At 45.6% G+C, this 27,464-nt stretch overlaps 1 protein-coding gene across 4 annotated transcripts in view; it reads left to right on the top strand.

The window, feature by feature from the left end:
• The window catches only part of AHCYL1 (adenosylhomocysteinase like 1), a 905,485-nt gene extending 878,667 nt beyond the window's left edge, over window positions 1–26,818 (top strand). For 2 of the 4 annotated variants that reach the window (XM_063955029.1, XM_063955028.1), the window contains exons 16-17: window positions 13,942–14,062; window positions 23,664–26,818. In XM_063955029.1, coding sequence (XP_063811099.1) covers window positions 13,942–14,062; window positions 23,664–23,670 — 128 coding nt within the window. In that variant the 3' untranslated portion in view covers window positions 23,671–26,818. Of the gene's footprint in view, window positions 1–13,941; window positions 14,067–23,663 lie in introns of those variants that run through there. The other 2 variants (XM_063955032.1, XM_063955031.1) reach the window with 1 other exon arrangement.
• The last annotated feature ends 646 nt before the right edge of the window (window positions 26,819–27,464 follow it).

The raw sequence follows: 27,464 nt of genomic DNA, 5'->3' as shown, positions 1-27,464 counted from the left end.
CAGGCTGCAATAAACAAATAGTGTACCTGCAGTGCCCCCGAGTGCCCCCCTTCCCCACTGTAACTGCTCGTTGTGGCCTCCGTCCCGCGCTGTGGCAAACAGGAAAATGACGGGTCCCCAGCGCGCTCTACTTCCGGGCGCGCAGAGCGGGACTAAGCCCCGCCCCCCTCCTCGACGGCGCCAAATTCAAAACTGCTGTGTGTCCTTATGCCGGATCCCTGTAGCGGCTCTGTGAGCCGCGCTGGCGGGGATCCGAGCAGGGAGGAGGGCGGGCGGCTGGCGGGCGGGCGAGCAGGAGCGCGGCACTGCGCTGTTACTTTTTTTTTTTAAATAAATAAAAATGATTAATAATAATTAATAATCCGAGGGGAGGAGGGGGGGGGGAATTGGGGGGGGTTGTTTGGGTGCTGGAGGGGTGTTCTGTCACTGTCCCCCTGTAGTCACCAATAATAAAATTAATTCTTCAAAACCCCCCTGTCACCCCTTCATCCCAACACTCTGGGGGGAAGTGGGGGAAATACAGACACTCACCTTTCAGTGGTGGAGGGTGGCCCCGACACACGCCGCACGCAGCGGTGTCCGGCCGCAGATACTCACCGCTGCCGTGCTGCCGGAATCTTCTGCTGGATGGAGTGGTCCCGACACGCGCCGCACGCAGCGGTGTCCGCCAACTCAGGAGAGCTCAGTGTCTCCCTCAGCCGGGGCCCATCCCGAGCCGCACGCAGCTGCGATGGGACCCCGCCGGCAGCTCCCACGGTGCAGACTGGCAGTGGCAGAGCTGCCAGTCTGTGTGTGTGTGTGTAAAGAAAAATAAAATAAAGAAAAAAGAAAAAAGAAATTCTTCAGCTAAACCCAAGTGAACCAGCTCCCTTGGGCACTAAACTAAGACTGGCTTGGAGGGGAGATAGTAGGGGAGGAGCTAGCCACAGGGTTAGAGTTTTTTTTAAAGTGCCAGCTCCCAATTACTGCCTACTATTCCCCATTGTAACTACGCTCCAGTGGCCCCTAGTGGATGAAGGAGAAAAAAGGGTGTGTGTTTGGTTTAGGGATACGCTATCCTGTGCCACCAATATTGTGTGTGTATTACATCTGGGCAAATTCTAGCACGTCCCATGTTGTTTGTGCTGCACACTTGTGTCGCTTAGCTTAGTCATCCAGCTACCTCATTGCACCTCTTTTTCTTCTTTGCATCATGTGCTGTTTGGGGCCTAGTATTTTTAAGTGCCATCCTGTCTGCCACTGCAGTACCACTCCTAGAAGGGCCAGGTGTTTGTGCCGCACACTTGTGTCGCTTGCTTAGTCATCCAGCCACCTCGGTGCAACATTTTGGCCTAAAAACAATATTGTGAGGTGTTCAGAATAGACTGGAAATGAATGTTATTGAGGTTAATAATACCGTAGGACAGAGGTTCCCAAACGCGGTCCTCAAGGCACCCCAACAGTCCAGGTTTTAGCTATATCCATGGCTCAGCACAGATGGTTAAAATAAATTCACTAGGGTGCTAATTAAGTCACTTGTGGCCAGGCATGGATACATTTAAAACCAGGACCGTTGGGGTGCCTTAAGGACCGAGTTTGGGAACCTCTGCCGTAGGAGCAAAATTACCCCCAAATTCTGTGATTTTAGCTCTTTTTATGTTTTTTTAAAAAATTATCCAGATCCAGATCCAAAACCAAAACACGAAAAGGTGGTTTTGGCAAAACCAAGCCAAAACCAAAACAAGTGTGGGGAATTAGAACCAAAACACGAAAAGTGCCTGCCGCACATCTCTATTATATATATATATATATATATATATATATATATATATATATATATATACAAAATTCTTTCGGCACTCATTTCATTATGGAAGCAGCTCACCCGGTGCCCTCTTAAACAACCCTGCTTGTTGTAAATATAGCCAGTGGACAAGCGCCACTCATGGGATTTCATCAGTAAACTGGTACAATCACCCCAATTCTTGCAACGTTTCGGTTTTATTGCAAACCTTCGTCAGGCATATACAAACTAGTAAAAATCTCTTACCTTTATCACAAATGTCCAATCAACCAGACTTCCGCTGATGTCAGGGGCGGATTGGGAACAAAAAACGGCCCTGGAAAAATTTGTACTAGTGGCCCCGCATGGGCAGCACCAGAGGTGTAAGGTCTAGCCATGGGCCATGGCAGCAGCACCCTCCCCCCAAGACTTTCCAGATAGTGGGCATGTCCAGCATCAAGGGGGAAGTGAATTTAGGAAACTATATCATTCTTTAGAAAGATATATTTTCTTGCTTATTACACCAACCGTATCCCAATCACTATTCACTCAATCTTATATGTCAGCCAAGCAGGCAGACAGAGCATACACTAGATCATCTGCAATCACAGGTAATTTTCATATATGCAATTCATTTTGCATCTTATTCATTATGTCTATAAAAAGGACCACATGTCCTCAAACAAAACAGGTCCCACGGGTGCGTCGGCCCACCGGGAATCTTCCCTGTAAACCCTATGACCAATCCGCCCCTGGCTGATGTCATTCAGCCTGGACTGATTACATGTCTAAAAGTGCATTAACCCCTCACCACACTATAAATACAGAACAAGGAGGCAGGTTATAACACAGTTATTACAATAAATCATTAGAAAATGCTAATGCTAATATCACTGACCTGGTTTGGAAGTGTTGTGGACTCAGGGTTTCTTCCGGTGACCGGGAAGAGGAACCGCTACTGGGTCGCAGAAGAGAAGGCCGGATGTAGGTTTTCCTCATGCAGGATTTGGACGGTAGGCAGAAGGTACGGGTGGACGCTTGAAGGTCTCCTGAAAGACAAGACTTGTAAAGGTGCTGATGAATTGGTGGAGAGTACCAAAAGCTCGCTGTGAGCGATGTTGTGGTGCTAGAGGCACTGAGGTGCTAGAGGCACTGAAATGCAAGAGGTGCTGAGGCGCTTAGAGGCGCTGAGGTGCTTGGAGGCACAGAGGTGCTGAGGCACGGAAGTCCTGAGGCACGGAGGTGCTGAGGCACGGAGGTGCTGGAGGCACGGAGGTGCTGGAGGCACGGAGATGCTGAGGCGCTGAGGCACGGAGATGCTGAGGCACGGAAGTGCTGAGGCACGGAGGCGCTGAGGAATGGAGGCGCTGAGGCACGGAAGTGCTGAGGCACGGAGGTGCTGGAGGCACGGAGGTCTGGAGATCACAGGTACAGCAGGAGTAGCGATGATACTCAGGCACCGGAGCTCTGCCTGGCGTCTGAATTTGTACTTCCCGCCAGCACCCGATTGGAGAGGCGCTGATGACGTCACCCGTCCCCAGTGAATGTCGGGCGCACCCGCGACGTCCACACTACGGGCGCCGGACGGAGCGCCGGGAGGCAGAGACCGCCAGCGGGGACGGCCGCCCGGGCAGCCAGCAGCCTCGGAGGGACAAGCCCGGCGGCCGCAGCGGTGATATGACAGCTCATGTACATAATTACACCAGACATAATATACCATGCTAATGTAAAAAGTAAAATCAACTGTGATCATAATGATCCAGTACAGCAGCTACTCAGAAAATTTCAACTTGATTTAAGTATTAATCCAGCCTGTTCTTACTGGACACTCAAGTCATACAATAAAAGCCTATTCATAAAAAAACTATTAAATGAGAGAGCCTCATTAAGTCCCTTCGGTGCTATGGTGTTAAGCCTGTCAATCCAATGTGCTTCGCATTGCAATAATAGCCTAGATTTATCACCCCGTCTCCTACTTTCTGGGATCATATCTATCATTTTGTATCTCAAAGATGACAGGGGATGTTAGCATAATTTAAAATGCTTTGCCACTGGCTGTTCAGACGCCTTTTCCTTCAAGTGCTGCCTTAACGGCACTCCTGTGCTGTGCCATACGGATCCTGAATGTGCATGTGGTTTTTCCTATATAATAAAGTCCGCAAGGATATATAATACAGTAAACTACATAGCATGATGTACATGAAAAGCTATGCTGTAGCTGAATTATTTTTCCTGAATGTGGATGCACCAGAGTATCACCCGTTTCTAGGTAGATACAAGTGGTGCACCCAAGGCATTTGTAATTACCGGGTTTCTTACTCAAAAAGTGTGTACAAGCTTGCTTTTGATATTCCAATACATCACTGTGTGCCAGCATATCCCTAAGATTGGGTCCTCTCTTATAACAAGGCATAAAACGTTTATTTGATAACGAGGGCAAGTCTAGGTCAGACTGAATCGTGGGCCATATATCCTTTGCTTTGGCCATTAATCTATTACTAGCAGTAGTATATTCATTGACATAGACTGGATTCATCCAATTTCTTGTCATTAACTGCATTATGATTTTTAACTTTTGGTTCTGCCAACGCTTTCAATCTGGCCCTAGTAAGGTCCTGATTCAAATAACCCCTTTCCAAGAATTGTTTGGTCATTCTCTCCATCTGCTGTAGCTCTTTCACCGCATCACTACATATGCGGTGTACTCTAAGGGTGTGTACACACGGTGAGATCCCTGCTATGTTCGATTTTGACTATGCGATTTCCTTTGAACTCCCCCAGCCCAGATAGCACAGATAGGACAGATTTTGACTATCTGTGCTTGAGATTTTGTCTATGTACGATTTTGACTAAGTGCCAATTTTGACTATACTTTATACTAGATAGTACACTAGATAGTCTATCTAGCCTTACGATACCGACCCCACGGGAGCGCGCATCGGGATCGAATCTGTATCGCAAGCTGCCTAGCACCATCAGATATGCACTAACTTTTCATAAGATTTTGACTATATAGTCAAAATCTTACAGATTTATCTCACCGTGTGTACACACCCTTAGGCCGTGTACACACGGTGAGATTCTGACTTATCCGATTCTCACTGTGCGACGGGGGGCCGGGTCGGCACTTAGCCAGTATCGCAAGCACATAATGAGTGTGCTTGCGATCCTGGTTCTGTGCGATTTTGGCTAAGTGTCAATCCTGACTATCTCTTCTATAGAGATAGTCAGGATTGACTTGCCTGCACAGCCTATTTTTTCGGCCAATGCCAACCGCCCGGGACCGCGCATCGGCATCGGATCGGGATCGCAAGGTGACTGGTAACGCAAGGTAACGATTAATGCCTTGTTATAAGAGAGGACCCAATCTGGCACACAGTGATGTATCGGAATATCAAAAGCAAGCTTGTACACACTTTTTGAGTAAGAAACCCGGTAATTACAAATGCCATGGGTGCACCACTTGTATCTACCTAGAAACGGGTGATACTCTGGTGCATCCACATTCAGGAAAAAGAATTCAGCTACAGCATAGCTTTTCATGTATATCACGCTATGTAGTTTACTGTATTATATATCCTTGCGGACTTCATTATATAGGAAAAACCACATGCACATTCAGGATCCGTATGGCACAGCACAGGAGTGCCGTTAAGGCAGCACTTGAAGGAAAAGGCGTCTGAACAGCCAGTGGCAAAGCATTTTAAATTATGCTAACATCCCCTGTCATCTTTGAGATACAAAATGATAGATATGATCCCAGAAAGTAGGAGACGGGGTGATAGATCTAGGCTTTTATTGCAATGTGAAGCACATTGGATTGACAGGCTTAACACCATAGCACCGAAGGGACTTAATGAGGCTCTCTCATTTAATTGTTTTTTTATGAAGAGGCTTTTATTGTATGATTTGAGTGTCCAGTAAGAACAGGCTGGATTAATACTTAAATCAAGTTGAAATTTTCTGAGTAGCTGCTGTACTGGATCATTATGATCACAGTTGATTTTACTTTTTACATTAGCATGGTATATTATGTCTGGTGTAATTATGTACATGAGCATTAGCATTTTCTAATGATTTATTGTAACAACTGTGTTATAACCTGCCTCCTTGTTCTGTATTTATAGTGTGGTGAGGGGTTAATGCACTTTTAGACATGTAATCAGTCCAGGCTGAATCACATCAGCGGAAGTCTGGTTGATCGGACTCCCTGTGACTGTGTTGCACATGGTGGTACGTTTGTGATAAAGGTAAGAGATTTTTACTAGTTTGTATATGCCTGACGAAGGTTTGCAATAAAACCGAAACGTTGCAAGAATTGGGGTGATTGTACCCATTTAATGATGAAATCCCATTAGTGCCGCTTGTCCACTGGATAGATAGATAGATAGATAGATAGATAGATAGATAGATAGATAGATAGAGATATATATATATTCGTCAAGAGATGACAAACATTTAAATTGCATGCCAAATCAGGTATTATCACCTGTATTGAGAAAACAATCAGGCACCTATACACTATAATAGACATAAGTATAAAACAGACAAACAGAGTTGCAATACACAAAGTTAAAGTACACAGGAGAAAATTATTTGCAAAGTATTACTATATTACAGAAAGCAATGCAGGCCCAGACTTTCATTTAAACCTTTAGGTGAAACTGTGTCCAAATGAAATATCCATTTGGACTCGCGTAGCAATAATTTGTCAGAATTACCACCACGAATAAGTGGTGGCACGTGATCAGTGATTTTATAGCACATTAGAGATAAATCATGTTTAGCTAAAGCAAAGTGTATTGCGACAGATTGCTCGCTCGTACCCACAAGGATGGCCGCTTGTATTGCTGAACGATGCAGTGCCATCGTTTCCTTAAATTTACATTGTTTTTCCTATGTAATGTTAGCCACATGGACAGAAAATCATCTAGATAACATAGGAAATAGAACAGGTTAAACGATGTGTGATCATAAACCGTTTCCTTGTATAAGGGTGGCAAACCAAATTGTCTGTCAACATATATCTGCAAGTGGTGCAACCTAAGCACCTAAAGTAACCGGGTTTAATAATAATGTGCAGGAAGTGCAGCTGTTAAATTGGTGATATCCAATTTCGTCACCAATGTTTTTACCATGCAGGTTGCTTGGTAATAACCAGCTGTTCTTAAGTAGAGGAAAGTCATTATCATTATTCACCATGGACCAAGGTTGCTTCATTTTTTTAACCAATGCAGATGACTAAGTGTTAACCGATTAACCCATACTGTTGTATTATCCATTATTTCTGCAGCAGGGTACACTGGTATTCCACAGGGAATAACATCGGAGTGTACCATTGGATCTTGATCCGAGGCACCAACAAGCTAAAGCTTTGACTGTTCCCAGGATGCACTTCACCGCCTCCAAGCACTGGAGCTCAGTTTGTAAGTTGGTGGCTGCAGTGCAGCTCACCAACAGGTGGGGCTGCACTAGGCAGCCCTGAAAAGAGCGTTTTAGAAGACTTCAAGGGCTGCAGCACTTTCTATGTCTTTATGACATGTTGTGCTGTTGCTCCATCACCTCCCTCAGTGTCGCTGTATACTCCCGCGGCCTGGTTCCCGGGTACTTGCAGCGGAGACACACCGGTTTTTCAGGCACACTACCGCTGTCATTCTCCAGGCACACTACCGCTGTCATTCTCCAGGTCATTCTCCACCTGGGTTACCAGGTGGGACCCGCCGGTAAATCGTGATCCTCACGCGTTCCCAGGAGATGGACCACGCCGCTGGCGTGGACACTGTGTCGCACAGGGACCCCACTGTATCCACCAGGGCGAGGAGCACAGGTCGGATTTCTTAAAAATCCTTTTGCAAAAGGCTCCACAGTACCTGGTGGTGAAGTCCAGCAGATGGGACAAGGTGCTGACCTGTAGCCCCTCCCCCAGCTCCGGATGCCATCTACTGCTGGTGTTCCCACCCTGGAGCTGTATCTCTCGCTCTCCCTCACTCCCTGAAGAGATTTTGGCACCATTACTTAGCTGGGCTGGTCTCTGGGACTGCTGGGCACGGTCTACTCTGTAAAGCCGCCTGTGTCATCAGCGCTGTGCATTTACAGACATTTAAGTATTCTACATGTCATTTTAGACAGTGTTCGTTAAGAACAAGTGTACTGCTATAGGAATATTTAGTACAAGTATTCTGTGATATACATCCAGTGTTTACTGTGCATTGTTATATCTATATACATGCATACCTATATGTAATTACTAGTCCAATGCAGTTTTATTGTTTAGATGTAATAATTACTGCATTGTACCTGTGACTGAGTGTGTGTCACGATCCGGGTTATTAGCCCCCATTGTTTACCTGCTAAGTGCCTTCTGAGACTGGCGTGGCGTTCCAGGCCCGGATTCCACTAGCGCTGTCTGAGGGCAGCGTGCTGCATATCTGAATCTCAAGGTGCTTCTCTGTGATCGCCGCAGCGCTGACATGGCAACATTACAGTAAACATTCATCTGTTTAAAGTATAGCGTCTCCTACCCTCTGCAGCCTCCGCCGCCATTCCTGCGATTCTCACATGTGGAATACAAACAGACTTCTTTGTTTTACATCACATGTTTTCAGCCTATCCGCTGCAGTCTGGACTCTGTGTAATTATCCAGCCAATACCTGCTCACCAGCTGGGATAAATATCCTGCTCCAGGACTGGATAATCGTCAGTGCTTTGGTTGTCTATCCTGCATACATGTCTCTCCTGTTTGGTGAATGCTCAGCTTGACTTTCCAGGGATTCCAGCTCCTGTGATTCAGCTTCTCTAGGAGACCGACACAATTACAATTGCAGTGTTCCAGCCCTGCTTCCTGGCTTTCTACAACGATCCTGATACCGGCTTCCAGCACAGGTTCTATTCTGCCTCCAGCTTCCAGCGGTATTCTGGCATGATAGAAACTTCTGGCATGATAGAAGGGGACATGATAGAAACTTTCAAATATATCAAGGGTTTTAACAAAGTCCAGGAGGGAAACATTCTCCAAATGAAGAGAAGCAATAGGACACGAGGACATGCACTGAGGCTGGAGGGGGGGAGGTTCCGGGGAAATTTGAGGAAAAATTATTTCACAGAAAGGGTAGTGGACAAGTGGAATAGCCTCCCATCAGAGGTGGTAGAGGCTAAGACAGTAGAGCAATTTAAACATGCATGGGATAGACATAAGGATATCCTTACAAAGAAATAAGGATCAAATAAGGTTAGAGATAAAAATAATATTAAAAAAAAAAAGGGGGCAGACTAGATGGGCCAAGTGGTTCTTATCTGCCGACAAATTCTATGTTTCCAGTTATCTACAGCATTGCACTCTAGCTTCTATGGTAAAGTGTCGCTGGCTTCCAGCTTCAGCGTGTCATCCCCATCACTCTCAGCTTCCAGCAGTGATTGATCTTACCACCTGCCTACAGTGTTTCTTCATGCCACCCACAGCTGTATTCCTATATCGCCCTGCACTACTGCATCGCTCTCAAGCTTCAAAGATTCATTCGTCACTGGCTTCCAGCATTCCATCGCTTCCAGCTTCCAGCAGTGTTAAGTGTTACAATCTGTCCTATTTCAACCTCAGTGTATCAGTGCCAATTCCAGTCTCCTGTTTACCATCTACTGTGCAGTACTTGTTGTTCCTCTTTGCAGTGGTTAGCTGTGGCCATGGACTTTCCAAATCCAGATTCTAGTAAAGGACTTTGTGATCTTGTTCTACATAGCCACAGTATCAATTACCAATTGCATACTCAGGAACTGTACTGCATTTTTATCCTGCACTCACTGTTGACGCTATCTCTTTGCCAAGAGTAGGGGTGGGCAACATGCGGCCCGCTGGCCGGATGCGGCCCGCGGTCCGATCCTGCCTGGCCCGCTGTGCCCCATCAGAGTGCAATGACACGCGGCCCGACAGGCTGAGCCGCTTGTCATTGCGCTACCCTGCTCCCAGATGCGGCGCTGCTGAGGAAATCCCGGTCACGTCACAGGGTCAGCTGACCGGGATTTCCTCTGTTATGCGCTGGGCGGCACGGGGGAACAGGCAGTGAGCAGGAGCGGCGGCCAGGCCCCAAGCGCCAAGGTACAGCAGCGGCAGCAGCAAGGCATAGATTGAAAAAATTGTATAGGTCAGGCTCGTGGTCGCCCCTCACTTCCCCCAGCTGAGAGCTCAGCCTCAGGTCAGTGTGTGGAGCTGTGTGTATAGGAGGGTGTCGGATACCGGCTGCAGTGTGTGGAGTGGGGGAGGGGGTGTCGGATACTGGCTGTTGTATGTGGAGTGAGAGAGGGGGCTGTCAAATGCAGTGGGTGGGGGGCCTCTCTGGCTGCAGATATACTGAAAGGGGGTATCTCTTTGGCCACTGTTATGTACTGGAGGGATGATGGATTGGGGTGCTGGATGCTGCCTATTGTGTGCTGTGGGGGAGAGGAAGGGGGGTGTATTGTTATTGTGACTCCAGCCACTGCTCTGTACTGGAGGGGGAGGTAATGTTGGCCACTGCTGTGACTTTGAAAGACGGGGGTTGTGTAGGATGGCTGCTGTGTGTAATGGTGGGGTGTGCTTACCGCTAAGGTTGGGGATCAAGGGTAAGGGGGGGTATGACAAGGGGGGGCCCAGAGATATCAGTGTATCGGGCCCCAATATTTCTGTTGCCAGCCCTGGCGGCGGTCAGTGACTGAGGAGAAGAGCGCACTGGGGAGAAGTAGGAGGGAGGGGGAGCCGCAGCAGCACTGTGTAATTGGTGGAGGCGCTGCTGCTGCTGCTGTCCCTCTGCTTCACCATAGGCTGCCCTCCGCCGCTGTAAATGCTGGGAAGCGTATCCCAGCATTCGCAGCGGTGGAGAACAGCCTATGGTGAAGCAGAGGGACAGCAGCAGCAGAGCCTCCACCAATTACACAGCGCTGCTGCGGCTCCCTCCTCCCCTTCCCTCCTTGCCCGGGATCTCTGCAGAAGCTGCACCGAGGAGCCTGAGCCAGCGGAGAGAGTAAGTATAATTCTTTCTTTCTTTCTTTCTTGTCTGCCGTAATGTGTAAAAACGGGGGCGCTGTCTGCTGTAATGTGTAAAAAAGGGCACGCTGTCTGCCGTAATGTGTAAAAAAAGGCACGCTGTCTGCCGTAATGTGTAAAAAAAGCCACGCTGTCTGCCGTAATGTGTAGAAAAGGGCACGCTGTCTGCCGTAATGTGTAAAAAGAGGGACGCTGTCTGCCGTAATGTGTAAAAAAGGGCACGCTGTCTGCCATAATGTGTAAAAAGGGGGACGCTGTCTGCCGTAATGTGTAAAAAGGGGACGCTGTCTGCCGTAATGTGTAAAAAGGGGACGCTGTCTGCCGTAATGTGTAAAAAGGGGGACGCTGTCTGCCGTAATGTGTAAAAAGAGGGACGCTGTATGCTGTAATGTGTAAAAAGGGGATTTTTTTGTGTATTTTGTGTGTGGCCCTCGACTATTCGCTGTAAGTGTTAAGCGGCCCCCCAGCTGAAATAATTGCCCATCCCTGGCCAAGAGTTATACTGTGTGTTCAATAAACTGACTGTTTATAATTTTACTCCGTTGTTGTGGTCACGCCTTCGGGCTCATGGTGCTTTAATCATACTGCATGTCTAGGAACCTAATCTCATCTCCAAGGTTCACCTACACGCCAGTCCCTACAACTGAGGCCTCCCTCAGCCCTCAGTTGTCACAGTGTGCCTGTAGCTGCTGTGTGGATTCCATTCTTGTGTATCACGCGTTTGCTATCACTATATTCTGTACCCTGGGGAACTGGGTGCGTCAGGGTCTCATATAATATATAGTGCTACACAGGGTATACTGTTTTGTATTTCTCACTGTGTTTCTCTAACGTCCTAGTGGATGCTGGGGACTCCATAAGTGTGTCCTCTGTGCTGTCCTCACTCTCAGTGGACACAAGCTCCAGGATTGCAGCTAATAAAAGATAAAAGCTGTTTATAACAAGTCCAAACGGTTCTGGAAATTAGCCAATAGAAAGCTGGAATTTTCTACACTGGTCCCTACTGATTATAGGATTTAAAAGTGGGATAAACTATATGGGATTGGTCCCATTTATTTTCTCATAAGACATCGCTCTTACATATAAAAAACACCCCTGAGGAAGTCTGTTAGACGAAACGCGTTGGGTGAATTACCATTTTGTGGGTTGGACGGGCTGTCATAGGAGCTCCTCCCCGGCTGGGGTAGACAGCAGTGCCATTGAGATCTTATCCCACGAATGTTAAATTTAATGTAAGAGTCATTCATTTAAAAATAAGAAGATTTTATCAACAATAAATCTCAAGGAAGTTTTTAACTAACGAGTGATGTTGTTATCTGGGTGAATCTGGTGAGAGGGTATTTTGCAGAAATATCCATCTTCTCGTGATCAAAGGGTGAATCTGGTGAGAGGGTATTTTGCAGAAATATCCATCTTCTCGTGATCAAAGCTAAAATTGAAGGACTGTCCTAGAGAGAAAGAACAGCTAAAGAGACATAACTACGTGATAAGAGCGCTCTCCATACAACCATTTACAATATATATATATATATATATATATAAAATGTAAAAACAAAACAAGGTGACCATGAGGTCTCTCAGATTCGACACCCCCCTGTTGTAAAGGAGAGATGCAGGGGGTGCAGCAACAGACGTTCCTCGCAATGCATCCATCACTTGGACACCTAAGGGGATTGCATGGAATAGACCAACCCAAGAAACACATAGCCAAGCCCAGGTGAGAATAGGGTAAGCAGAATATGGTGACAGGCGGCCCTCACTTAGAGCCACCCATACATCACCAGGCTGGGCTCGATGACGGGGCAAATCAACTAATCTAAACAGCTGTAATCTAGGGTCACATTAAGGACGTTATGATGAAGGGTATGTAATTTGAATATTCAGACAGATTCTCACAGGCAAAATTATAAAATCTGTCTCCGCCCCTTTTCGTATTCATGAACCTGTCTGGGAGAAATGTTGTGAAACTTAGATCTGCAATTTCTCAATATTAAGTTTATGTTCCCTAAATCTTGATTTTACGGTTCTAATGGTATTGGAGGCATAACAGAAGGCTCACTTTGAGCCACTGTAGTCTGTGGAGTTGCGATATCTCACTCTGAAGGTTGTGTTTCTTTTGGCCAGAAGAGTATCTGAATTGACTGCTCTCTCATGTAAGCCTCCACTTCTTATATTTCATTCATATCGGTTGGTCCTACACACTAAACCTTCCTTTCTCCCTAAAGTTGTGTCTGCTTTCCATATAAACAAAGACCTTGTTATTCCATCATTTCAGCAGGCTACGGCATCTGCTGATGGTTCATTTTTGCTTGCTTTTGAATGTTTGTGCTTTACGCATTGATCTTGACCGTACTTCTGCTATGAGATGTACTGATTTTTTATTGGTGTTGATTGATGCACCAACTGAGGCTGGCCAGCCTCAAAGGGTTCCATCTCTAGATGGGTAATTTCTGCCATTCGTAAGGCATATTTGTCTTCCAATATTTCTGTTACGGATTCTATTTGGGCCCACTCGACTTGTGCTGTTGGAGCATCTTGGGCTGTGCGGCATTGCGCTTCAGTGTAGCAGATGTGCATGGCAGCAACTTGGTCATCCCTGCACACTTTACAAAGTTCTACCGCTTCCATGCGATTGGAGCGTGTGGTCATAAAATTCTAAGAGGGGCAGGTTTGGATGCTCCCACCTTCCAATAACTTACTTTTGGAGGCAATAGTGCATCTCCCAGATGGAGATGCAAAAGGAATTATTTTTTTTTTTTTACTCATCGTAAAATCCCTTCCTAGAAGTCCAACTGGGGGACACACTATTGGGGACACTCCCTCCCTTGACTTTTTATGTTTTCTTGTCAATTTACTTGTTATTGTTACAGGTGGTTTAGTTTACAGTTCATTCTGTTTTTTTCTCCATATGGCTTTGCTAAATGTTGACTGAGGTGCTGTTGGAGAGGGAGGGATTATATAGGGGAAAGGAGACAGCTTTTTAACTATTTTAGTGCCAGACTTCAAACCCCACACTATATACCCAGAGGTAATGGGGTGTCCCCGAGATGGACTTCAGCTTACCAAGAAAAATGAACATTCAGGCCCTATGTCCCTGGATGTTGCAGCACTCCAGTAGAAGTTATATATTGTTGCCAATAACATCTCTCCTTTATTTTGTTTTCAGATGAATATGTTGCCAGCTTGCACCTGCCTTCCTTTGATGCCCATCTAACTGAGCTAACTGATGACCAAGCCAAATACCTTGGACTCAACAAAAATGGTCCTTTCAAACCTAATTATTACAGGTAATAAGTTGTGTTGCCATGGGCATATTACAGAGTAGGTGACCCGTGTGAATCTCCATCGGAGCCCCCCTCTTCTCTAGCCTGCAGGGCAGTAGTTTATGAGCACTAGGTTCACTAGGAGACCCTAGCGATCTGCCAGAAACTAGTTTGCGTGCGCAATGCCATTTTCCCAGTGATCTTCCTACTGTGATTGCGCAAAATGCCAGGAAAATGGCTACCGCCTCATTTTCCCAGTGACTTATGCTGCCGCAGTCGTGGAACTCTGGAGGGGCATGTATTCCAAAAATGGGTGCAGTGTGGGCCCCATTTCCACTGCACACCTTGCACCCATTATAGATACACCACTGTGTGTTGCCATTGCAGGATAATGGTGTACAGTAGTTTGAAAAGAGCCACATTTGAACCTAAAATATATTGTCAGTTGATCATCAAGGGCATCAAACAATATTTCTCTTACGTTCTAGAGGATGCTGGGGACTCCATAAGGACCATGGGGTATAGACTGGCTCCGCAGGAGACATGGGCACTACAAAGAACTTTTAGTATGGGTGTGCACTGGCTCCTCCCTCTATGCCCCTCCTCCAGACCTCAGTTAGATCTTGTGCCCAGAGGAGATAGGGTGCATTACAGGGGAGCTCTCCTGAGTTTCTCTGAAAAAGAATTTTGTTAGGTTTTTTTATTTTCAGGGAGCACTGCTGGCAACAGGCTCCCTGCATCGTGGAACTGAGGAGAGAGAAGCAGACCTACTTAAGTGATAGGCTCTGCTTCTTAGGCTACTGGACACCATTAGCGCCAGAGGGAGTCGGAACGCAGGTCTCACCCCGCAGTTCGTCCCAGAGCCGCGCCGCCGTCCTCCTCGCAGAGCCGGAAGATAGAAGCCGGGTGAGTATAAGAAGAAAAGAAGACTTCAAGGCGGCAGAAGACTTCAGATCTTCACTGAGGTAAGCGCCATTTCTCCCACACATACACACAAGGCACTGATGGGTGCAGGACGCAGGGGGGGGCGCCCTGGGGAGCAATAAACCTCTAGGGCTGGCAAACATACATATATAGGCTACAGAGGCACTATATATCATAACCCCTGCCAGTATTGTAAAAATGAGCGGGACCGAAGCCCACCGGTGAGGGGGCGGAGCTTGGTCCCTCAGCACGGAAAGCGCCATTTTCTCCACAGCATGGAGCTGGCTCCCCGAACTCTCCCCTGCTGAAGACACAGGGCAAAACAGAGGGGGGGGGGGGGGGGGGCACTTATTAGCAGCAGTGAGTGTATATAATGTGATTATATATATATATTATAGAAAAGCGCTGTTTTATCTGGGAATTCTATTTCCGGTGTCAGTGGCGCTGGGTGTGTGCTGGCATACTCTCTCTCTGTCTCTCCAAAGGGCCTTATTGGGGATCTGTCTCCATAAAAATATCCCTGTGTGTGTGGGGTTGTGTCGGTACGTGTGTGTCGGCATGCCTGAAGCAGAAGACTCATCTAAGGAGGAGGTGGAGCGGATGATTGTGGTGTCTCCATCGGCAATGCCGACACCTGATTGATTGGATATGTGGAATGTTTTAAAGGCAGATGTAAATTTATTACATAAGAGATTGGACAAAGCAGAATCCAAGGATGTGACAGTGTCACAGGGCCCTTCAGGGTCTCAAAAACGTCCCCTGTCCCAAATAGTAGACACTGATACCAACACGGATTCTGACTCCAGTGTCGACTATGATGATGCAAGGTTACACCCAAGGGTGGCAAAAAGTATTCATTATTTGATTATTGCAATAAAAGTTGTTTTGCATATCACAGATGACTCCACTGTCCCTGACACGAGGGTACACAGGTTTAAGGTGAAGAAACCCGAGGTAACGCTTCCCCCATCTTAGGAGCTGAACGCATTATTTGAAAAAGCTTGGGAAACTCCAGACAAAAAACTGCAGATTCCCAAAAGAATTATTATAGCATATCCTTTCCCCTCAAAGGACAGGTTACGGTGGGAATCATCACCCACGGTCGACAAGGCCTTAACACGCTTGTCCAAAAAGGTGGCCCTACCGTCCCTGGACATGGCGACACTAAAAGGTCCTGCGGATCGCAGGCATGAAACTACCTTAAAAAATTTATACACATACGTGGGCTTTGCTCGGACCGGCAATAGCAGCGGCTTGGGTTTGTAGCGCGGTAGCAGCTTGGACAGATACCTTATCAGCTGATATTGATACCCTATATAGGGATACCATTTTATTGACCTTAGGTCACATCAAAGACGCAGTCTTATATATGCTGTGGAGCCGCCAATAGACGGGTGATGCCGACTCAAAGAGGCATATGGAAATTTTGCCTTACAAGGGTGAGCTTTTAATTGGGGAAGGTCTCGCGGACCTGGTTTCGACCGCTACCGCGGGTAAATCTACCTTTTTTGCCTTATGTTCCCCCACAACAAAAGAAAACGCCGCAGTATCAGATGCAGTCCTCTTGGTCGCATAAGTCCAGAAGAGGTCGGGGCTCTTCCTTCCTCGCCAGAGGTAAGGGTAGAGGGAAAAAGAATGCCTGCTACGGCCAGTTCCCAGGAACAGAAGTCCTCCCCAGCTTCTACTAAATCCACCCCATGACGCTGGGGCTCCACTGAGGGAGTCCGCTCCGGTGGGGGCACGTCTTCGACTCTTCAGCCACATCTGGGTTCAGTCGGATGTGGGTCCTTGGGCGATGGAAAGTGTGTCCCAAGGTTACAAGCTGGAAGTCAAAGACGTGCCTACCCGCCGATTCTTTAAATCGACTTTACCAAAGTATCCCCCAGAGAGGGAGATAGTGTGGGCTGCAATTCGAAAGCTGTGTCTACAGAAAGTGTTTATCAGGGTTCCCTTAATGCAACAGGGAAAAGGGTACAATTCAACCCTATTTGGGGCAACCGAAACCGGATGGCTCGGTCAGACCCATTCTCAACTTAAAATCCCTGAACCTGTACTTAAAAAGGTTCAAGTTCAAGATGGAATCGCTGAGGGCAGTGATCTACAGTCTAGAAGGGGGGGATTTTATGGTGTCACTAGACATAAAGGATGCATACCTTCATGTCCCCATTTATCCTCATCAAGCGTACCTGAGAATCGCTGTACAGGCCTGTCAATTTCAATTTCAGATGTTGCCGTTTGGGCTTTCCACGGCCCCAGGGGTTTTTCACCAAGGTAATGGCAGAAGTGATGGTACTCCTGCGCAGGCAAGGAGTCACAATTATCCCGTACTTGGACGATCTCCTGATAAAAGCGAGATCAAAGGAACAGTTGCAGAAAAGCGTGTCGTTCTCCCTGAGAGTGCTGCAGCAACATGGCTGGATTGTAAATCTACCAAAGTCACAGTTGGTTTCAACAACTCGGCTGTCTTTCTTAGGCATGATTCTGGACACAGAACAGAAGAGGGTTTTTCTCCCAATGGAAAAAGCCCAGGAACTCCAGAACAGGGTCAGAGACCTATTAAAACAAAAAAAGTGTCAGTCCATCAATGCACTCGAGTACTGGAGAAAATGGTGGCGACCTACGAGGCCATTCCCTTCGGCAGGTTTCAGGCGAGGACTTTTCAGTGGGACATTCTGGACAAGTGGTCCGGGTCTCGCCTTCCAATACATCAGAAGATAACCCTGTCCCCCATGGCCAGGGTGTCTCTCCTGGGGCGGTTACAACGGCCTACGACAAGCGGAGAATCTTCTTCACGACCTACCGGTTCTGATTCAATCAGACAATGTCACAGCTGTGGCTCATGTAAACCGCCAAGGCGGTACAAAGAGCAGAGTGGCAATGGCGGAAGCCACCAGAATTCTGCGGTGGGCAGAAAATCACGTAAGCGCTTTGTCAGCAATATTCATTCCGGGAGTGGACAACTCGGAAGCAGTCTTCCTCAGCAGACACGATCTCCATCCAGGAGAGTGTGGACTTCATCACAAAGTTTTTGCAGAGTTAACAAGTCGTTGGGAGCTTCCTTAAATAGATATGATGGCATCACGCCTCAACAAGAAGCTTTGGAGGTTTTGCACCAGGTCAAGGAACCCTCAGGCAGTAGCGGTGGACGCCCTGGTGACACCATGGGTGTTTCAGTCGGTCTATGTGTTTCCTCCTCTTCCTTTCATCTCAAAAATATTGGGAATCATTAGACGGAAAAGAGTACTGACAATACTCATTGTTCCGGATTGGCCTCAAAGGGCCTGGTATTCAGATCTTCAGGGGATGCCCACAGAAGATCCGTGGCCTCTTCCTCTCATAGAGGACCTGTTGCAGCAGGGGACCTGCGTGTTCCAAGACTTACCGCGGTTACGTTTGATGGCATGCCAGTTGAACACCGAATCCTAGCGGAGAAGGGTATTCCGGAAGAAGTCATCCCTACTCTGATAAAGGCTAGGAAGGAAGTGATGGTGAAACATTATCACGGTATCTGGAGAAAGTTTGTATCTTGGTGTGAAGCCAAGAATGCTCCTACAGAAGGTTTCCACTTGGGCCGTGTTCTCCACTTTCTACAGACAGGAGTGGATATGGGCCTAAAGTTAGGCTCCATTGAGGTACAGATTTCGGCCATGTCTATATTCTTCCAGAAGGAATTGGCTTCTCTCCCGGAAGTCCAAACTTTTGTAAAGGGAGTGCTACACATCCAGCCTCCTTTTGTGCCCCCGGTGGCATCATGGGACCTTAATGTAGTGTTACAGTTCCTTAAATCGCACTGGTTTGAGCCTTTTCAAACAGTTGAATTGAAATTTCTCACTTGGAAAGTGGTCATGTTAGTGGCCTTGGCATCTGCAAGGCAGGTGTCCGAATTGGCGGCCTTGTCTCACAAGAGCCCCTATCTGATTTTCCAGGTGGATAGAGCGGAATGGAGGACTCGTCCTCAATTTCTACCTAAGGTGGTTTTGTCTTTTCACATGAACCAACCTATTGGGGTGCCTGTGGCTACAGGGGACTTGGAGGACTCCAAGTCCCTGGATGTAGTCAGGGCCTTAAAAATGTATGTAGCCAGGAAGGCTAGGATTAGGAAAACAGAGGTTCTGTTTATCCTGTATGCAGCCAACAAGGTTGGCGCTCCTGCTTCTAAGCAGATTATTGCTCGCAGGATCTGTAACTCGATTCAGCAGGTTCATTCTACGGCTGGATTGCCGTTACCAAATTCGGTAAAGGCCCATTCCACTAGGAAGGTGGGCTCTTCTGGGGCGGCTGCCCAAGGCGTCTCGGCATTACAGCTTTGCCGAGCAGCTACTTGGTCGGGTTCAAACACTTTTGCAAAGTTCTACAAGTTTGATACCCTGGCTGATGAGGACCTTGCGTTTGTTCAGTCAGTGCTGCAGAGTCATCCGCACTCTACCACCCGGTTGGGAGCTTTGGTATAAACCCCATAGTCCCCAGCATCCTCTAGGACGTAAGAGAAAATAAGATTTTAAACCTACCGGTAAATCTTTTTCTCCTAGTCCGTAGAGGATGCTGGGCGCCCGTCCCAGTGCGGACTAAATCTGCAAGACTTGTATATAGTTGTTGCTTACGTAAGGGTTATGTTACAGTTGGAATCGGTCTTTGACTGATACTGTTTTTTGTTCATACTGTTAACTGGTTGCGTATATTCCAGGTTATATGGCATGATTGGTGTGGGCTGGTATGAATCTTGCCCTTAGATTAACAAAATCCTTTCTTCATACTGTCCGTCTCCTCTGGGCACAGTTCTCTAACTGAGGTCTGGAGGAGGGGCATAGAGGGAGGAGCCAGTGCACACCCATACTAAAAGTTCTTTGTAGTGCCCATGTCTCCTGCGGAGCCCATCTATACCCCATGGTCCTTACGGAGTCCCCAGCATCCTCTACGGACTAGGAGAAAAAGATTTACTGGTAGGTTTAAAATCTTATTTTTTTTCTAAAGGTACAATATCCTTTCTGATGCCATACTGCCAATTCTCTCTTTGGGGGATATCCAATTATCCCCGTTAAAACATCAAGTCTGACAAACGCCCCGTTTTTTGTTTTTTTTTAATACAGGCTATCCGAAATGGATCACCCGAAAAAAAAAGAAAACAGTTCTCCCAAAAACACACAGGTTCAGTGACACCTGTGTGTGTTTTTGGTTGAAACAGCCCGTTTTCGCACAAAAAAGGGGCAGCTACCGGGGACTTTGCTTCGCCTGCCTGAGGCAATTGAAAAAAATCGCTGGTAAACCACGTCTCGTGCCGGCTTATCGAGGATAATTAGATAGCCCCCGGCGGGACTATTGGCCTTGGTAAATTACAGAGGCTAATAGGATATCCCCCTTAGGCCCAGGCATATATGCGGTCGAGTCACATTATTATGACCAGCTCCTACATTTGATGTTGGCAGCGCGTAGCCCATGAAATACGTCACATGTCGTGCTCTGGCTTGGTGGGTATATAAGGTGTGCAATAGGCCGTCTGTACACATATCAGTCATTGCTGTCATGGGTAAAAGCGGCAATTTATCAGAGTTGCAAAAGATTATTAATGGCTTTCGGGCCAAGGGTGGCAGTATTTCCGAAACAGCACAGTTTGTGAACTGTTCACGTGCTGCTGTGGTGAAGGTGTATCATGACTGGACAAATGGCACCATTGTGAATAACCGGCGTGCAAACTGCTGAGCACCACGTACCATTGATTTGAGAGGTGAACATTGGCTACAAAGGTGCGTGAGGTACGACTGACATGCTATAGTGGAGCAGCTCACCGTCAAAATTAACCTGGAGGCTACCAGACGTGTCTAAAATGACAATTCAGCCCATATAGCTGCTGTTCATAATGCACACAGCGGTAACACTGACTTTTAGCTGGAGAGCATAATAATATGACTCAACCGTGTATGTAGCTCTCTATCCAGTTCTTTTGGAAGACAGTAACATTTTATTCAGATTGAGATGAGCTATATTTTCTCCCAACCTCAAAGGTCAATTTGTGCCCTCTGTACAGACCTGATTACTAATCTGGCTGCTACTTTTTTTTTTCTCTCCTATTTAGACAATTTTACAAAGTAGTCACAAAATACATCATATGAGAGCATAGAATTACAGTTGTTAGTATACAATAAAAATATATGGCCAGTACCAGATAATGAGTTAGAAGTTTCCATGGCACTGTAAGAAGACTTGAGTGGTTGAACCCTATATTTTGCTGCCAGGACAGCTGAAGGTCCGAAATCAAGCTTCCATATAAATTCAGTATGATAGTCCAGCATCCAGCAGTGCCTGTAAGCAGGAATTTAAAAGAGGAGGATATGGAAACGTTATGCACCCGCCCCCTCCCCCCCCCCCCCCCTTCATCCCTACATGGTCTCCTTTGTGTCTGATCACCTTCATCATTCTCCTTTACTTACCCCCCCACCTGCAACTTTCATTCCCTGCTACCCTTCCAGGCCCTTTTTCCCTCTCATCCCCTGCACTTCTAATTGCCTGTTTCCCTCTTCCGCTCCATGCCTTCTTCCTTTTCTCACCCCCTGCACCTCTCGTTAACTGCTTCATCTCTAACCCCTAGCCCCTCTCCCCAGTTCTCTCTCTCTCTTACCTAGCTCTTCTCTCCAAGCAGGAGTAGATCCAAGATTAGGTCCCAGTCCACGAGCCAATTGCAGCTGGTCCTTCTGATTGGTTGCCAGTCTGCAAGCCGCAATTGGCTTGCGAACGGTGCCAAGTTTAAACTGCCGCCATCTGCCCTGGCACTGGGACCCAACCCGAGATGTTCACCGCTGTAGATAAATTTCCGCTTTTAAACATAATAACATAGAATTTGATGGCAGATAAGAACCATTTGGCCCAACTAGTCTGCCCTAAACAAATGTGCATGGACACACTTACACACTAGGGTTAATTTTTTTTTTATTGGGAGCCAGTATATTTTTTAGATTGTGGGAGGAAACTGCAATACCTGGAGGAAACCACATAGATACAGAGAGAATATACAAACTCCACACAGTTATGGCCATGGTGGAAATCGAACCCATGACCTCAATGCTCTGAGACAGTGGGCACAATTTCTAACAAACAAAATAGCTCACAAAACTCCAGCAAGCTTTTTATTGTGGATTTCATAGGAAAAGATCTGTAATGAATTTATTGTATAGTTTAATCTCCCCACATTACACAAACCTGTAGTAACAGTAACAGCAGCAGCTGCAGGACACTTCCTCCACATACAGAGCCAGCATCCTGATATGAACTTTCTGCTTGTGGAGGCATGCACAGCCCTGATACCAGAGGGCAATAGCTTTGCTGGGATGTGGCACAAATGATTGGCAAATACTGGGTGTCATCCATTGTACACTGGGAGAGCTGGGGCAGAGCAGGAACTACAGTAAGCCATGCCATCATACTGTACCCATGTTCATCTTACTGCAATGCGGCATGCTGCATGGCATGCTGGACTGCAACTAGGAATTAATGGAGTGATCGCCGTCTGTGAATGCTCCCAACTCCGTGCAGCATGCCGCATTGCAGCAAAGTTGAACATGGCTACATACAGTATGTATTTCAAAATCTAAACATCCGAGCTGGGATAGGGTGAATAACACAATGGAAACAACCTGGTTTGAAGACATCATCACACCTGGTTGACATTTAATGCAAACACATCTATTCTGCCTAGATACGGCCCTAGTTGGAGTCATGATAATGATATGTACACTACCACTAAGGCTTGGGCCACATACAGCGTTTTCGCTGGACCCGTTTCGCAGGACCCGTTCAACAGGAAGGAGCCTTTTTGGATTCACACAATAGCCTTTACGCCGGTTGCCGCAGAACAGGATCCGACCAGTGCCAGGATGGGATTTCAGGTAGAACACAGCAGTGTATGTGTTCTACCTGATATCCTGTCATCCTGCTCAACCACAGTATGCTGCGGTTGGATCCGACACTGCATATGTGTAGACGGCCAGATAGAAGACCATGTGCAGGCTCCTTCCTGCGAAACGGGTTGGCGAAAACGCTATGTGTGGCCCAAGCCTAAGCCACCGTGCTTCGATGAGTTTCACAAAAGTTTCACATCACCACACTGTTGGGGGATGGTAAGCCTTGCTTTATGTTACGTCTCAGTTTGGTGGTTCCTGCTTACCTTTTATATGACAGCGCATCCAGTCCTCCTCTTGTGAACATTATGAGGCAAGTCGCTTAAGCACTGTCATGTGCCGAAACAGTAATACTAGAGTTTTCCAAACTCCTCCATTACAGTCCAGGTTTTAAGGATACCCCATGCTTGAGCACAGTTGACTTAATTAGTACTTCAAGTCAGTTTGATTTAACCATTTGGACTGAAGCATGGATATCCTTAAAACCTGGACTGTAATGCCAGGCTTTGGAAAATGTTGGATATACAAATTTGAACAGTCCGATAATCTGATTTGCTGCAGGTTGTTCTATCCCCACCCACATCAGACCTGAATATATTTGCATGACTAGGAAACAGTTGTTAACAGATAAGTGCTGCATTCACCACAGGTAAACACTATTGGTAACAGCAGGTTGATGTAAATTAGCCGAGACCAGAGACTGGGGAAAATTGCCTTAAAATGAATGTGACATGATTTGAAAATATATTTAGATAGTATTGCTGTCATAAAGTTGATTACCATATACTGTAATTTGTGCCATTTTATTCCAGATACTGATGCTTGAAAACTGGAAAAATCACCTATGAAATATCAATAGAGCTTTAGCACGAAAATCACCAGCCTCCTTTGTTTATGCATTCTGTGATGTTATTGTCTGTGCTTCCTTGTGTGTTTGCATGTTTTCACTCTGTTAATGTAGAGAGGATGCTGTATATTTTGCAATGTGGCAGAACTCCAGGATTCTTATTGCTGTAATTCTGTTAGTGTTAAAAGTTAATTAAAGGGAGAGTATTACATATTTATAGTTATTAAAAGAAGATATTTGCAGTGCAGAGAGATTCATTATTTAAAAGCAATTGGAAAGAAACCTAGAACTGTTGACATGTGGCATTGTCAAATTTGCTATTTATGAACATGATTTGCCAAATGTCTATATCACTTCATAGACAAAAATAGCATCCATAAAACCTGTACGCTTTTAGAAGGCATGGCACTTTCCTTTTTGTAGAAGAAGGTAATTATAAGGGTTGAGCTTCTCTCTCGCTCCCACTATAAGGGTGGTTTATTTCATAGAGCAATATAACAATTATGTATTTTCTGTCTGATGTTAGATTACTTTTTGGTGTTTTGTTTAAAACTGTGCATGTATATCCACTGAAGTTTACCAAACACACACACTTACTCTAATTCTCTCAAGACTATACTTTCCCTTTAAGTACCTTTTAGGACATGAAATGTCTCCTTGGAGCCCTGCTAATTCTACTGCCTTAATCCACTTTGGCCCCTCTCCTGCATTTTTGATTATGTAGTTTGTCTTTGAACAGAGATAGACAATCCCAAAATCCCAAGCAGGAATTTACATATTTAATTAATTGGAAGTGGTACAAAATGTGCTGAAACTAATTATTTTGTGGACTCCAGAAAAGCTTTTGTTCTTGTAACTTGGCAGAAACTCCTGGGTTAAGATTATTTTGGTTGGTTTTTTTATGTATATACCACATATGCTGTCATATGTGTTATATACATATTAGGACCGTTATTGTTTATTATTTTCATTAACGACCTAACAGAAGGTCTGGAGAGCATGGTGTCAATTTTTGCAGATGATACCAAATTGTGTAAAGTTATAAATGCGGAGGGGGATGCTGAGTCGCTTCAGAACGACTTAGTTAAATTAGAAGCTTGGGCAGCGAAATGGAGAATGCGCTTCAATACAGACAAGTGTAAGGTAATGCACTTTGGTAACAAGAACAAAAATAACACCTACCTACTAAATGGGGTAAAATTAGGGGATTCTGTACTGGAAAAGGACTTAGGTGTCCCCATAGATAGCAAACTAAGAAGCAGTACCCAAAGTAGGACTGCAGCAAAGAAAGCTAATAAGATATTAGCATGCATAAAACGGGACATTGATGCTAGGGACGAGAGTATTATACTCCCGTTATATAAATCACTTGTGAGGCCACACCTTGAATACTGTGTACAATTCTGGGCACCATACTACAAAAATGATATCCTGAAAAGGTTCAGAGGCGGGCGACCAAACTAATTAAGGATATGGAGACGCTGGAATACGAGGAAAGTCTTGCAAGACTAGGCATGTTTTCACTGGAAAAGAGGAGATTAAGAGGGGACATGATCAACATCTACAAATATATAAGGGGACAACATACAGATCTTGCGCAGGACCTGTTTTTGGTTAGATCAACACAGAGAACTCGTGGATACTCACTCAGGTTAGAGGAGAGGAGATTCCGCACAATACGGCGTGTAGGCTTTTTTACGGTAAGGACGATACGTGTTTGGAATTCCCTGCCTGAGGGAGTTGGAATGGCCGACTCAGTCAACACCTTTAAGAATGGGTTAGATAATTCCTAATGGATAAGGATATCCAGGGTTACGGGGCATAGTCACGCACTATGGTTATTATAAAAAAGAGGGGTAAAACGTAACAGCAGTCATCAACATCAGTCAAAATTTTATTCAAAATAATCCTTCATAGGAGACCATAAATAGGTTGAACTCGATGGACAATTGTCTTTTTTCAACATTAGATACTATGTTACTATGTCTCTATGCACACTGGACACAACGTGAAAAACAGCAGGAGTAATTATCATGTCTGATAAACTGGTGTACATAATATTGAATACAAGGTGTGACAGTTTAATAACCGAAGATGCTCATTTTTGTACAGTTCTGATTGGTGCTCCTTTTCTTGTCGTATGTCTACAAAAGGTGAGGGCTTCTGATAGGCAAGGATCCTAAATGTTGAAAAGAAAATGTACAATGTATAATAACATCTTGGAGCACAATAGGGCAGACTAGTAATTACATACACAGGACGTTTTTACACGTGAAAATGGACATGTTTGTTGCAGCTTTACAACAGGTCTTTAAAGTCACACAGGAGGATTAGCACTATTCTAAGCAACTACAGGTGACGCACCCACTCCTCTTCCATCTACATCTCTGATCTTATCTCCCTTTACTCTCCCACCCGTCCTCTTCGCTCTGCTAATGCACGATGACTTTCCTGCCTACGGATTACTTCCTCCTACTCCTACCGCCAAGATTTTTCACGTACTGGTCCAGTTCTCTGGAATTCCCTACCTCTCCCCCCTCAGACTCTCCACCTCTCTACAAAACTTCAAACGTGCTCTCAAGAACCACTTCTTCACCAAACCCAGCCAAATCTCATCCGAACCCTCTGTTCCACGTTCTCTATGTACTCCATCTGTGTCACCCCTGTCTGTCTACCCCTCCCCTATAGAATGTAAACTCTCACGAGCGGGGCCCTCTTCCCTCATGTGCTTATCCTTTGTGTTACTTTAATAATCTTCAACTGTACCAAATCCAGCAGTCTTCTGCCACCTGATACTTATTCCAGTGTCATCTGCTGATGTAACTGTTTGATTATTTATGTACTCTGTAATTGGGCGCTTATAAATAAAGGATAATAAATAGTAATAACCTCAGAAAATTAGAATATCGTGCAAAAGTTCATTTATTTCAGTAATTCAATTTAAAAGGTGAAACTAATATATTATATAGACTAATTACATGCAAAGTGAGATATTTCAAGCCTTTATTTGTTATAAGTTTGATGATTGTGGCTTACAGTTTAAGAAAACCCCAAATCCAAGGTCTCGGAAAATTAGAATATTGTGAAAAGGTTCAATTTTGTACGCTCAAAGTGTCACACACTAATAAACTATTTAATCCAAACCACCAGCAAAGGGTTCCCGAGCCTTTAAATGGTCTCTCAGTCTGGTTCAGTATAATTCACAATCATGGGGAAGACTGCTGACCTGACAGTTGTGCAGAATAGAAAACTTCTTTTGCAATTTCCTTTTGAGGCCTTCCCTCCATGTGTAGGGTGTCAGTGATGGTTTTCTGCACAACTGTCAGGTCAGCAGTCTTCCCCATGATTGTGAATTATACTGAACCAGACTGAGAGACCATTTAAAGGCTCAGGAACCCTTTGCTGGTGGTTTGGATGAAATAGTTTATTAGTGTGTGACACTTTGAGCCTCATCTTGTTAAATGATGATTTTTTTTTTAATTGCACTTATTTTAAATATGCATGTTTTTAGATTTAGATCAGTTTAAAATTACTTTCATACAAATGTTTACTGATATATGGTGTCTCCAGCAAATACCACGCTTCTAATACTGTATGTGAAACAGTGTCATTGATTTTCACTGTACAGAGCTCAGAAATCCCATGCTATGCATATGTGAACTGCCTTCCTGTAACTTCTAGTGCAGTTTTTCCCAACTCCAGTTCTCAGAGACCCCTAAAGCCAGATACATACTGCAGCAATGTCAGGCCCATAATGCTGTTTCGT

The sequence above is a fragment of the Pseudophryne corroboree genome, chromosome 2, assembly GCF_028390025.1.
Source record: "Pseudophryne corroboree isolate aPseCor3 chromosome 2, aPseCor3.hap2, whole genome shotgun sequence".
Lineage (NCBI taxonomy): Eukaryota > Metazoa > Chordata > Amphibia > Anura > Myobatrachidae > Pseudophryne > Pseudophryne corroboree.
This window is presented reverse-complemented; position numbering and strand designations above follow the sequence as displayed.